Below are 14263 nucleotides of genomic sequence, written 5' to 3' on the forward strand. Positions count from 1 at the left end.
CCTTAGGAGCCTCAACAGTTCACAAATAAAATAATGGTGATATATATGAATGCTGATGGGCATATGGGCGTTTTAAATGTTTGATTTTTTTAATTCACATAATTAAAAACTTAATTGCACAACTGAAAAAAGCTGTCAAAAAGTACAGGACTAGAGAAGTCCATTTCAACATGGATCAAGCAATATTCTATAAGATTATAAAGTGCAGGTTTGTTACATGCTGTTCCTTTCTAGAGATCTATAAATCTTCCATGGTGTTTTTTTTTTTTTTTTTTTGCACAGGTTCTGAGTTCCTCATGGTCAATAAAGTTAATTCACAATCCAGAATGTTAACTGTTGTTTTGAATTTTGCTTTGGATTAGCATCAGAAAAACTACAATTACTACATTTTCTATTAAGCCTCATTTTTGTTCCTTTATGATAACAGGATTGTAGGCAAAGTCTTACTGGGTTTTAATAATAATAATAATAATAATAATTTTATTTCTATACCGCCCTTCTCCCGAAGGACTCAGGGCGGTGTACAGCCTATTTAAAAACACAGACAAAACAACAATATAAAATTTAAAAATAATTAAATAAAGTGGCTCAAATTTAAAACCCCAATAAATTTAAATACCCCAATTTAAAACTATTGTGTTGATAGTCCGGCCTGGCGGAACAACAAGGTCTTCAATGCGCAGCGAAACATCCGGAGGTCGGAGATCTTACGAATTTCCGGGGGCAGTTCGTTCCACAGGGCTGGGGCTCCCACAGAGAAGGCCCTCCCCCTGGGTGTCGCCAGCCGACATAACTTGGCTGATGGCACCCTGAGGAGACCCTCTCTGTGGGAACAGACTGGTCGGTGGGAGGCTATTGGTGGCAGAAGATGGTCTCGGAGGTACCCGGGTCCTATGCCATGGAGCGCTTTAAAGGTGGTAACCAACACCTTGAATCGCACCCGGAAGACCATTGGGAGCCAGTGCAGCTCGCGCAGGAGGGGTGTCACATGGGCACAACGGGTTGCGCCCATAACCACCCACGCGGCCACATTCTGGACCAGTTGGAGCCTCCGAGTGCTCTTCAAGGGGAGTCCCATGTAGAGAGCATTACAATAGTCCAACCGGGAGGTGACAAGGGCATGAGTGACCGTGCGCAAGGCGTCCTGGTCCAGAAAGGGCTGCAACTGGCGAATCAGGCGAACCTGATAAAAGGCCCCCCTGGCCACGGCCGTCATGTGCTCTTCTAAAGACAGCCGTGCGTCCAGGAGGACACCCAGATTGCGAGCCCTCTCTGTGGGGGGCAAAGATTCACCCCCAATAGTCAGCGATGGCACCTGCTGACTATATCGGGGCGCCGGAAGCCACAGCCACTCGGTCTTGGAGGGGTTGAGTCTGAGCCTGTTCCTCCCCATCCAGACCTGCACGGCCTCCAGGCAGTGAGACATCACATCAAGGGCATCGTTGGGGTGGTCTGGGGTGGAGATGTACAGCTGAGTATCATCAGCGTACAGATGGCACTTCACCCCAAAATCACGGATGATCTCACCCAGCGGCTTCACATAAATGTTGAACAGGAGGGGCGAGAGGACCGACCTTTGCGGCACTCCCCATGCGAGATGCCTCGAGGTCGACCTCTGTCCCCCTGCCAACACGAACTGCGAGCGGTCGTAGAGGAAGGAGGAGAACCACCGTAACACGGTGACCCCTATTCCTAACCCCCTCAACCGCTGCAGCATGATACCATGGTCGATGGTATCAAAAGCCGCTGAGAGATCTAATAGGACTAGGACAGAGGAGCAACCCCTGTCCCGAGCCCTCCAGAGATTATCCACCAACGCGACCAATGCCGTTTCTGTGCTGTACCCCTGCCTGAAGCCCGACTGGTACGGGTCTAGATAGATAGCTTCATCCAGGTGCCGGGGAAGTTGTCGTGCCACCGCGCTCTCAACAACCTTCGCGACAAAATGAAGGTTGGAGACTGGACGATAGTTGGCTAATTCAGCCGGGTCCAGGGAAGGCTTCTTGAGGAGGGGCCTCACTACCGCCTCTTTCAAGGCAGCAGGAAAGGCACCCTCACTCAGAGAAGCACCTATAATCCCCTGGAGCCAGCCTCGTGTAACCTCCCAGGAGGCCAGTACCAACCAGGAGGGACACGGGTCCAATAAACACGTGGCGGCACTAATCTTACCCAGAACCCTGTCCACATCCTCGGGAGTCACAGGATCAAACTCCTCCCAGATAACATTCTCAAGACCTGCCCCGGTCTCCTCCCGTGGACTCATCCAATCGGAGTCCAAGCCATCCCGAATCCGAGCGACTTTATCGTGCAGGAATTGCACAAAATCCTCAGCACGACCCTGCAAGGGGTCTTCCCGCACTCCCCCCCGAAGAAGGGAGTGGGTCACCCTAAACAGGGCGGCTGGGCAGTTCTCTGCAGATGCGATAAGAGCGGAAAAATGGTTAGATTTTGCCGCTTTTATCGCCACTAGGTAGGTCTTGATATAAGACCTCACCTGTGTCCAGTCGGAATCGGATTGACTAGTCCTCCAAATGCTCTCTAGGCGTCTTTTCCGACGCTTCATCTCTCTCAGCTCCTCAGAGAACCAAGGAGCTAATTGAGATCGGCATCGGGTCAGAGGCCGCAAAGGCACAACGCGGTCCAAAGCTCCAGCGGCCGCCCTTTCCCAGGCGGCTACCAGCTCTTCAGTCGAGTCGTGTGTTAGAGTCTCAGGAAACGGCCCAAGCTCCGTCAGGAACCTTTCGGGATCCATCAGGCGCCTGGGATGGAACCATCTGGTCGGTTTCGTCTCCCTGCGGTGGGGGCAGGCGGTAGGAAAGTCTAGTTGAAGGAGTGAATGATCTGTCTATGACAAGGGTTTAATATCTAGGTCCCCTCTACCAAGATCATTCAACCACTGACCAGAGATAAAAATCAGGTCCAGAGTGTGTCCCCCTATGTGAGTGGGGCCTTGAACTAACTGGGTCAGGTCCAAGGCCGTCATGGAAGCCATGAACTCCCGAGCCACCTCTGACGCCTCACCTGCGGATGGGAGGTTGAAATCCCCCATGACAATAAGTCTGGGGGTATCGACCGCCACCCCGGCAATGACGTCGAGTAGCTCGGGCAGGGTCGCTGCCACGTGGCAGGGAGCCAGGTACGTAGTCAGCAAACCCATCTGCACCTCACGGCCCCACTTCACACAAAGGGACTCACATCTGGCTATCTGAGGAACAGTGGTCTCCCTCGGACAAAGACTCTCCCTAATGATCACCGCCACTCCCCCACCCCTCCCCTGGGCCCTTGGCTGATGAAATGCACGGAAACCTGGCGGGCACATCTCCAAAATAAGATCACAGATGAGGGGGGCCTTATTAACCACCGACCTGGCATTACATAACATCAGCCGCGGACCCTGGGCCTGAGGCTCTACACATCCCAGGACACGAGTCACGCATTGGGGGCCGGAGTGCGCAATCGCTCGGAGACAGCGCATGCGCACCCCCGACACTTGATATGACCCCTGCGCCCGTCATACCTGCCCCTCCCACTCATGATTTCAATTACACAGCCCTTTCTATCGTCCCCCTGCCCCCCGGTTAAATTTCCTTTCGCGACCCCTCTGCTGCAGCTAACCTTGGCGAAGTTAATCCTTTTGTTTTCTTTAGTTAGGTTCTAATTATATATCGTTTACAATACATATTATTTTAAGTGGTTAAATTGATATTTATCCTCTACAGTTACTTAAAGAAGAAATATTTAGTCACAGTACACTGCTGGAAGCTATTGAAGTCAAAAGCACGGGCATGACCGAGCATTATGTCACTCAGCTTGAACTGCAAGACCTTCATGAGAGATACCAGCATCTCAAAGACAGAATAATGGTATTGCCGCATTTTACAATGCTATGTTTATTCTCCTTCACTATAATTGTTTAGTGAAGGTGTTAAAGAAATGCCTTTGTTTCTTTGCCCACAAATTCATAGTATTTGAATGTTTGGGTAAATGTGTGCATATGTGTAATTTGAATGCATTTCTATTAGTTAAAAAAGAGTCACTTTTATTAATAGCATCACTTAATTCGATAAATTAAGTACTAAGATTGGCATATTAATCTCTTAGCTATTTATTTATTAATCACTATTTAAGCTCATGAGCAGCATTACAGAAATAAAATATCACCATTACCTACAGTATTTGGTCAGTGTCAGGAAAATCTGTTGATTTACACCATAACGGGATATTTCTGATAACAATAGGAAACAATAACTAAAGCTGAAGGATACGTTCACTTGCATCAAGAGTACCAAAAGAATTTGAAGGCCTTTGAAGTATGGCTGGAAAAGGAACAGGAAAAGCTCAACTGTTTATCACACCTTGAAGGTGATACAGAGAGATATGAAGCAACACTCCAAGAACTCCAGGTAGAATTTTAAAATAATTTTGCCCTAATAATAATTACCTTGCAGTTTATCCTTTGTTTTCTAAACTCCAATCAACTTGGAGCAGGCATTAGATTCTATTTTTCAGATACATCTTGTTTCAGTATCAATACCAAATGCTAAGACAGCATTATGCAAGTTTGTCAGTCTTTGTTAGGCCATCTTTTAATGTTTTAAATTTGTCTAGTGCAGACAAAAATCTTATTTTGAGCAAATTTATATTGTTTCTAAACTAACAGCAATCAACCATTTGAGCTTGCAAATAAAAATTACTATTTTGCATTAATTCGGTATATTATGTAAAATTCTGATCCTCTATAGAGCTGTGCATGGTTAGAAAATAATTTGGAAATAATAACCATATTTTTTCCAGGTTTGTAGAAACAATTTTACCTTAAACAATCTAGTACAAAAATCTGGTTTAGAAAGTATAATATGCAATATTTTTGCATTTCAGGAATTACAAGTACATTGTGCTGAAGGACAAGCATTGCTTAATGCAACACTCCATGCTAGAGAAGAAGTAATCCCATGGGGTACACCCCAGTTGGAGGAAAGAGTATTGGAGTCTCTCCGTCAAGATTGGACAGTCTACCAACACAAGCTTTCTGATGTTAGGATACAACTGAATACTACTTTAAGTAGACTAAAACTGATGGAGAATAAATTTCTGAAGATGGATCAATGGCTCAAAACTCTGGAGGAGAAAGTTAATATCAGGACTAGCCGGCAATCTGACCGAGCCACAAAGGAAATCCAGCTTCAGCAGTTGAAGGTGAGGACATTATACAATATATGAGCACCAGTAATCTTTTCTTTCTGTTTATTGCAGTCATTGATAATTCATACAATTGAAAGCTGACATTCATTTCAATCTATACCTTTATATTCTTAAACTAAATACGACATATTATTATTGTTTGGTATAAGCATAGATTACCTATTTGTACAGTATATGAATTTGTACAGTATATTTTTTGAAGGGAGGAGGGAAAGGAGGGACGGAGAGAGAAAGGGAGGAAATATTAAGCTTAGCTATATTAAGTGTACTTCAGTTTTGATCCACCTTATTGTCTCTTTAGTCTACCAGTATACTAAGCATATCGCTATTGGGAATAAGGGCTCCCACTCTATTTTTAAAGTATTTGTTTTGGGGAAATAATAGAAATGGATTGTTTGTGTCCTTTTTTCCAAACATGTTCTTTTTCTTTCTCACTACCACATCTGAATGTTCCTACTGATTTTTATGCGGCTTTTCTAATCCAAAGTATAGCAAGGAATCTTTATACAGTAAAACTGTGCCTCAAACTTCAAATTGCTAAAAACAAAATAAATCTTCATTTAATTTGAGAAATGTTCATTAGTTTAGTTTGCATCAAAGTTTGCAGCAAAATGCCATTTCCTGTTTTCCTTACCAGACAACAACAGACAACAGATTAATTATGTATCTTTTATATAGGCTCAAAGTATAGAGAGATAAATGGTTTATGTTAATGAGAAGAACTAGAAACATTAGAAAGCAGTAGAATCAACTATGTGAAAGTCTTATGGGTAAGAAGAAAGGGAGTTTGCATCAGTCTATGAAATAATCTTTGAATATTTGAGAACAAAGAAAATACTGTTGATAGAATAGGCCTTTTGGATTTACATATGAGATCTGACTGATATATGAAAAGCTAATGTACAATAAAACAAGAAAAACACCTTCATAAAAATGTATTTAGTACCACCTATGCAACAACAAGATTCTGCTTCACCAAGTTTTCTATTTAATAACTAAAAAGAGTAACATATGTGTATGTTACTTATGTGTATATAACATATGTGTATGTATGTAACATATGTGTGTGCAGCAAAAATAGTCTATAAATATTCTGTAAATTAAAACCACAGGTTTATAATTCTTGATTTTATAAATTGATATTCATGTTTCCATATTTTTGTATTTTTAAGAGTTCTATAAATCACATTTATGTCATTTCTGAAATACTTTTAAAATATTTCTTTATTTCAGAATTGTCATGAAGAAATAACAGTCTATAAAAACGAAGTTGAGGAAGTCGGGTTGTTGGCGCAGCATTTCCTGGAGGAAATTCATACTTCTAGTAGAATGGGAAGACAAGCAACCCAACTTGCTTCTCGATACCAAACTCTTGTTCTTCATGTACTGGTAAATAGTGAAAATGTTCTGAAAGTATTATGTAATAATTGGGAAAGATTCAGTGATTTATTTTTAGATATACTTCTAAGTGCTTTATTTTTAGGAATGATTGTCATTCTGCTTCTCTTATCTCTGTATGTCTGAAGATTTAATTATACAGCTAAATATTATACTAAGGATCACTCACCAACTATTAATATTCAACTGTAAGATTAGACTAGAATTAGTTTCAGTCATTTATATTACACTGAACTACTCTCAATCTGCCTTTATAATTTTTATCTATTTTACAACTCATGTTCTAAGGCAAGAGCTCTAATTCTTTTTATATAAGAACTGATAATTCAGGAAATAAAGGTAGTCCTCGACTTACAACAGTTGCTTTAGTGACCGTTCAAAAATACAATGACACTGAAAAAAAGTGACATATGACTGTTTTTCCCACTTACAACTGTTGCAGCATCCCCGTGGTCACGTGATCAAAATTCAGATGCTTGGCAACTGACTTGTATTTATGACGGTTACAATGTCCTGAGATCACCTTTTGTGACCTTCTTAGAAGCAAAGTCAATGGGAAAGATATTTTCACTTAACAACTAGTCTACTAATTTAACTACTGCAATGATTTACTTAACAACTGTGGCAAGAAAGATCATAAAATGGGGCACAATTCACTTAACAACTGTCTTGCTTAGTGAAGAATTTTGGGTTCAATTATGGTTGTAAATCAAGGATTACCTATAGAAATGGTGATTAAAAAATAACCAGTGTTTTCTGAAGAAATCAAATTAATTCTTATAGCATCTGTGAGTTCATTGTTGCATTTTTTTCAACATATTGTTAAGACTTAAAATGTAACTACATGTGAAAGGGTTTTCTCAGGCACATTGGTAACTCTACCTTCATTGTACAGTTTCCTGGCCCTATTCCTTGTAATCCACAGACTGAGAATACATTTCTGAGCAAAGAAATACTACTTGCATACATGTTATGTTGTGTGATCACAGAGTCCCTTGTGAATGGAAGCATGTGCAGATCTCTGCATCCTTGGTCATCTGTCTATGTCAGACCAGGAGGTGTGCAATATTGGGACAAGACAATGTCATTTTAGAGGTAGTATCAAAGTTCAATTAGCCTTTCAGCATATGAGGCATTTTTATACCCATAAACATTGAAGGAGTATTGAATTATCAGCATAAACAGGGCATAATTTTGCCTTCTAAGTGTGTGTGAACTAAGACAACCAGTGTTTATGTTTCCATATTCCATAAGAATTGTCTAGTTTATATTAAGAAAGATTTAATAGCAGCAGTTGATTTCTCCACTGTATGCTGTATTTCACTGATAAATACAATATTTTGTGGGTTTAATAGAGGTGTGAATGAATAATAAGTCTCACTTCTCATCTGCTTGCAGGAACAAATAAAATTCCTAGAAGAAGAAATGCGAAGTTTGGAAGAATCTGAACTAGCTTTCAGTGCTTACAAAAACTGGTCTGAAGCTATCCTTAGGAAATTCAGAAATGTTGTGACAAAATGTGATGTAGCGGAAAGAGCATTAATGGAGAAAAAAATGCAGAAACTTGAGGTAAACTCAATTGCAATTTGTCACTGCATATCTAATATAACTATATATGACATTAATGTTTATATCATAAATGTAGCACTACAGGGATGTAGAAATCTATGAACAGTGGATTTCAAACTACCTACATTAGAAAATTACTTTTGCATTGATTTATAGAAATACTGGATTTATAGAGATATTTTAGAGAATGAAATGCAATTAAGAATGAGATTTGGAGCCTGCTATTTTGCTGTGAAATAGTACAATACCTGGAAAGAGAGAGAGAGAGAGAGAGAGAGAGAGAGAGAGAGAGAGAGAGAGAGAGAGAGAGAGAGGGAGAGAGAACTGAAATAGCAAGGCAGATTGTTCAACACTGCTTTTTATTCAAAGAAATGTTAACAAAACTGATGATAAACTGAGATATAGCAAGAATTCTAGGATACTATTTGAAAGATGCTCTGTTTAAATAACAGTGTTTTAGAATTTGAAATACTGACAATAGATGATATGGCATTTTCCTTAAAGCTTGTATATCTTTCCATAATTTTCAGTTTAATCTTTTTAAAATGCTAAATAAGCATTTCTGTGCAATAATTAAATTACTATAGAAATACTGATGTGTAAACTGCTAGTTAAATTTTATTTATTTATTTATTTACTAAATTTATATGCCATGTAACCTGAAAATATTCTGTTTTTCCATGATAATATATAGAAGCACCTATGGAGACATAATTGGAATTATATCAATAATATGTAAGAAGGATATATTGAAAGCTACACCAAAAAATAGATACACATGATGATGTCTTGTTACCTTATCACTTCTACTCACACACAAACATTAATTAAGAGCTGCCGACTCTGTGGCCAAATACAAGTAGGGTTAAATATTAAGTAATGTCCACTTTAAGACAACTATAATCTTGTTGTCTTAAATTGCTTTAAATTATTTAATTTAATTTAATTATCGTCTGATTTTGACAAAATGTTATAATTTACATCTTCCTGGTTGATTGCTCATGCCTCAGAGAGAATTTGAACTGCTCTGTGCATGATCAAAAATCCTGTTTGAATTCAGGTAAATCAAAATGTGATCAAGTGAGCCAATTTCTAGCAATAGAATATCTTTGCACTCTGAATTTTCACAAATGATTTGTTTTACTTTTAAATATTGTGCATTTTTTGTTCACAGGATCTCATGAGTGACATGGAAGTTGGTCACAGTTTGCTCAAATCTGCCCGAGAGAAGGGAGAAAGAGCTATTAAGTACATTGAGGAAAATGAAGCTGAACAACTAAAGAAACAAATCAGTGATTATGTAGAACAACTTGATGAAATGACTTGTTCTATCAGAAAGGAATGTACAGCCGTAGAGAAATGTCTTCACTTAACAAAGGAATTCTTAGATAAATACAAAGTACAGACACAGTGGCTAACAGATTATCAAATCATACTGCATAATACAGTGGATCCCAAAATGGAATTATATGAGAAGAAGGCACAATTATCAAAATACAAGGTAAAGATAATGTTGTGCCTTACAAAATGAAAGGATTCTTCAATTAGAAACTTAATTCCCCTAGATATTTTCAGATATCCAGTTTGACAATCTAAATTTTACTGATGCTTTCTTATTAAATACCCATTCTTAAACATAGTATTATCAATATAATCATTAAATGAGCAGACCATCACAAAATTTCAGTGGTCTCCCTAAGCTGCAGTCATGCAGTGTGATCCAAGAAACACTTTCCAGTGTCCCTGCATCTGTAATGCTGGTTAGTGAGATTCTTTTTCCTGACTAATCTTCACATTGTGAATGTTAAATCCTTGTCCTAATAACAATAGCACTTAGACTTTTATAGCGCTTCACAGTGCTTAACAGCATTTTCTAAGCAGTTTACGGAGTCAGCATATTGCCCCCAACAATCTGAGTTCCCATTTTACCGACCTTGAAAGGATGGAAGGCTGAGTCAAACTTGAGCCGGTCAGGATTGAGAGAATCAAACTCCTGGCAATATGAACAGAGTTAGCCTGCAGTACTGCATTCTAATCACTGGGCAACCAGGGCTTTTTTTTTTATCTAAAAAGTGGAGATTTATCAAGTTTTTCCCTTTGTTTGCTTTTCAAAAGATCTCTTGTGTCAAATGCCACCAAATAGATTTTTTTACAGATAGATAGATAGATAGATAGATAGATAGATAGATAGATAGATAGATAATGGGAAAATACAAGATTCCTTCTATCACCTTTGTGATAAAGTTTTGAAAGGAGCAAACATCAAATGAGGTTATTTGTTTAAGATCAGTGGTGGGTTGCCCCCTGTTCGCACCGGTTCTATAGAACCGGTAGTAAAACCAGAGGAAGGCTCCACCCACCAACCCCAACGTCATCAGAATGCTTCTGCACATGTGCAGAAGAGCACACGCGCAAGCGAGCAAAGCAAGCGGCCCTGTTGCGAACCGGTAGTAAAGGTAAGTAGAACCCACCCCTATTTAAGATGATATATATTTTGCTGAGTTCTGTCCTATAAAGAGAATGTGATTTTCTCTCTTTCTCTTCAAAAATAAATCTATATTTATTTTTCTTACATTGTATTTTTAAAAATATTTAATTGGATTTTAATTTTAGACAGTGCAGCAGACCATCCTATCCCACGAACCTTTAATCAGATCTGTTGTGGAAAAAGGAGAAAGCCTTCTTGAATTGATCTGTGACACTAATATAGATAAGAATATTCAAAAACTTCAGAATGAATACCAGGAGCTCTGCAACATAGCAAAGGTACTTTTTTTTACCAGATATACAATATTAATACTTTTTATTAAAAGTAAATTTATGTTTGTAATATGGATTATCTAAATTAATCTAACTATATTTTATTTATGAGAAGAGACTTCTGTTTTCTGAGAGTAATTCTTGAACCTCTTAAAATCCTGTTGAACCTGATCTTGTGTTGAGAGATGAATCAACATCATATAAAATACCTTATTTAAGGTAGCAGTTTACAAATGAAATAAAAAAGGATTGTCATACTGATGAGTAAGAAAACTGGGCAGTTGAACTTTTAAGAATGAAGATCTGAGATTATTCTCATTTGAAACAACTGAAAAGTATCTGATTTCTGTTAATGCAGTTGCAGGTTGCAAGCTTGGAGCAGAAAGTGAAACAACATGAAGACTATAATAGTGTCTTACAGGAAGTAGAAAAGTGGTTATTGCAGATGTCCAGCAGGCTGATTACCCCTGAACTCATGGAGAACAGTGATCTAGAAGTGATAACACAACAATTAGCCAGTCACAAGGTAGGTCTACATAATCAACAACTCTCTAGTAGAAGAGATGGTTACTATACTTTGTAGTTCAAGTAAAGAACTGTTTGTCTTCTAATATTCATAAATGTTCTTTGAAAAGTTTTCTCAACAGTTGAAAAGAAAATAGAAAATACACCCTATATAAATTGTTTTCTATTGTTTTTTTTTAAAAACCAAGACAGCAAACATTTAAATAAATCAAATTAAGATTTTGACAATTAGTTATTTTTATTACTGTCTACAGATAGGAAAATGATGATATATATACAGGTGTACATAGAAACCATATATATTCAGTGTTTCTATACTTAAGAAAAAGATTACCACCTTCCTCAAACACTAGATGATTTTCAGTGAACATTATATGCAGTCTTTGTAATACATAAATAATCCTATATTTTTAGTTGATTAAAAATGTAAGATCTTGTTTACAGCTTCCTATGTTTGTAGCAGAGGTGGGTTTCAGCAGGTTCTAGAGAACCGGTAGTAAAAATTCTGACTGGTCCCGCCCCCATCTATTCTCTGCTTCCCGAGTCCCAGCTGATCGGGAAGAAATAGGTATTTTGCAGTAACGTTCCCCTGGATTGGAGAGTGAATGGAGATTTTACAGTATCCTTCCCCTGCCATGCCCACCAAGCCACACCACACCCACCAAACCATACCCACAGAACCGATAGTAAAAAATTTGAAACCCACCACTGGTTTGTAGACTATTATCTTATACAGGTTTTTCTCATAAATTACAGAAAATGTTTCATTTTATTAGATTTTATGTACTGCTAACTACTAAGTTCTCTTGGTAATTTAAAAAAAAGATAAAGGGGAATGAAAAGGTTTTTTTTAAAAAAAGTATAATATTATAAAATTATAAAAAGCTTAGTCGTGTATTTAAAAAAAACTTTCACAAATGAACAAATGAATTAGGGTTCCTGATGATATTTTTAGAATTAACTGGTCAGTTCATAAATAGCGTCATAAGCTAGGAAAATGACATTTAGCAATAGTAATAGCACCTGGACTTATATACAATTTCACAATGCTTTACAGCCCTCTCTAAGTAGTTTGTAGAGTCGGCATATTTCCCCCAATATTTCCCCCAATGAGGACCCATATTTCTGGGTCCTCATTTTAGTGATCTCGGAAGGATGGAAGGCTGAGTCAACCTTGAGCTGGTGAGAATCAAACTGCCAAACTGCTGGCAGCCGGCAGTCAGCAGAACTAGCCTGCAATACTGCATTGTAACCAGTGCACCATCAACAATTCGTTTAGGTACAAATTCTCTACTCAGTGCAGAAATTTAAGTACATCTTTTACAGTCTCTGCTCCAACACTCCTGTAACATATTGTTAGGCATTTTTTCATTAACATTCAATTGTAATATATTTTCCTGTCATTTAAGAGCATTCTGACCTACTTGTAATTTAATAATGTTTTAGGCAACGATGGAAGAAATTGCTGGATTTGAAGATCGCCTGAACATCCTTAAGAGCAAGGGAGATTCTTTAATCAAAGAGTGTGCAGAACATCTCCAAGCAAAATTTAAACAAAATATAGAAACCCAGCTGCAGGGAACAAGAGATAGCTATTCAGCCATCTGTAGCACAACTCAAAAAGTAAGCATCAATCTTTTAATACTTGGCAGGGGATACAGGAACCAAGTGGTGGCAATTAGGTAGAAACTGGCTCAACATAATAAGATACTGGAATGGTTTCTTAACAGTTTCTGAAAAATGAATTTAATAACAATTGGTGGGTGGGGGCTTGAAAACATTTACAAAAGTAGTCCCAAAGTTGCTTTTTGAAAAGGCAACTTGTTTTTCCTTAAAGACGTTTTGCTTCTCATCCAAGTAACTTCCTCAGTCTTCAAGGAAAAACAAAATCCATTTGCCTTTTGAAAAAGCACCTTTGGGACAACCATGGCCTGGATGATTGAGAATCTCCATAGATATTTACCAAAGTAGAATATTTCAAGTCAAACTTTGGAATAATGTATAGGGAATATTCATTTTATATTAATTAGCATTATAAAGGTTCAATGATTTCTATAGTCTAGCACTCAATTTAATCAGCTAGACTATATTTTTGGCCAAGAGTCCATTTTAGTTAGTAATAATCATTAATATTAAAGGAATTCTTACTTCTTATTCTTATTTCTTGTAGGTATATCAAAGTTTGGAGCATGAACTCCAGAAACATGTTAACCATCAGGATACTCTTCAGCAATGCCAAGCTTGGCTCTGTACAGTTTGTCCAGAGTTAAAGGCCAATCCTCATCGACCTTCTAGTTCAGCAGATGCCATTAAGCAGGTATCAGCAGTCTAAGTGGAAATATTCCTCTCCTCTCTACTTCACTCCACTCCACCCTCCCCTTTTCATTATCCACTGTAGCCTTCAGTCCTGTAATTTTCCAATATCTCCTATCCAAGAAATTAAGTTTGACCTTAATTTTTTTCAACAGCCAAGGCTACTTATTTGAGCTGCAGGTTCTTCTTAAAGAGTTTTTAAATATCAGCAAGGACATGGATTATATTCCAGAGATTGATAAGGCCATTAAAAGTATCAACTCTGCTTTCCCAGAAGACAATCTTAGGTCAAGTGTAGATGAACCTCCTTGAACAAACTCAATGAATAGGATAAACGTATGATATAATCCCAGCCATTGTGCATTAGTCTCTCACTCTCATTGTGTATTATAGGGCCCCCAGATTCTTAAAAAATGTTAAGCATGTTTTTTGAACATCAAAAGCCTCTTCATTCCTGCCCAGTGACCTGAAAACAATCACTCAATTTTGCACTAAG

At 38.3% G+C, this 14263-nt stretch overlaps 1 protein-coding gene across 1 annotated transcript in view; it reads left to right on the top strand.

The window, feature by feature from the left end:
* The window catches only part of SYNE1 (spectrin repeat containing nuclear envelope protein 1), a 335993-nt gene that overhangs the window by 151563 nt on the left and 170167 nt on the right, over positions 1-14263 (top strand). The window contains exons 63-72 of the mRNA XM_070932643.1: positions 3720-3863; positions 4239-4403; positions 4879-5196; positions 6436-6591; positions 7999-8169; positions 9344-9670; positions 10783-10935; positions 11288-11455; positions 12901-13077; positions 13625-13771. Of these exons, the coding sequence (XP_070788744.1) occupies positions 3720-3863; positions 4239-4403; positions 4879-5196; positions 6436-6591; positions 7999-8169; positions 9344-9670; positions 10783-10935; positions 11288-11455; positions 12901-13077; positions 13625-13771 (1926 nt within the window). The remainder of the gene's footprint in view (positions 1-3719; positions 3864-4238; positions 4404-4878; positions 5197-6435; positions 6592-7998; positions 8170-9343; positions 9671-10782; positions 10936-11287; positions 11456-12900; positions 13078-13624; positions 13772-14263) is intronic.

The sequence above is a fragment of the Pituophis catenifer genome, unplaced genomic scaffold (genome assembly GCF_029215685.1).
Source record: "Pituophis catenifer annectens isolate HBS135680 unplaced genomic scaffold, rPitCat1.0.hap2 SCAF_1, whole genome shotgun sequence".
NCBI classification, from domain to species: domain Eukaryota; kingdom Metazoa; phylum Chordata; class Lepidosauria; order Squamata; family Colubridae; genus Pituophis; species Pituophis catenifer.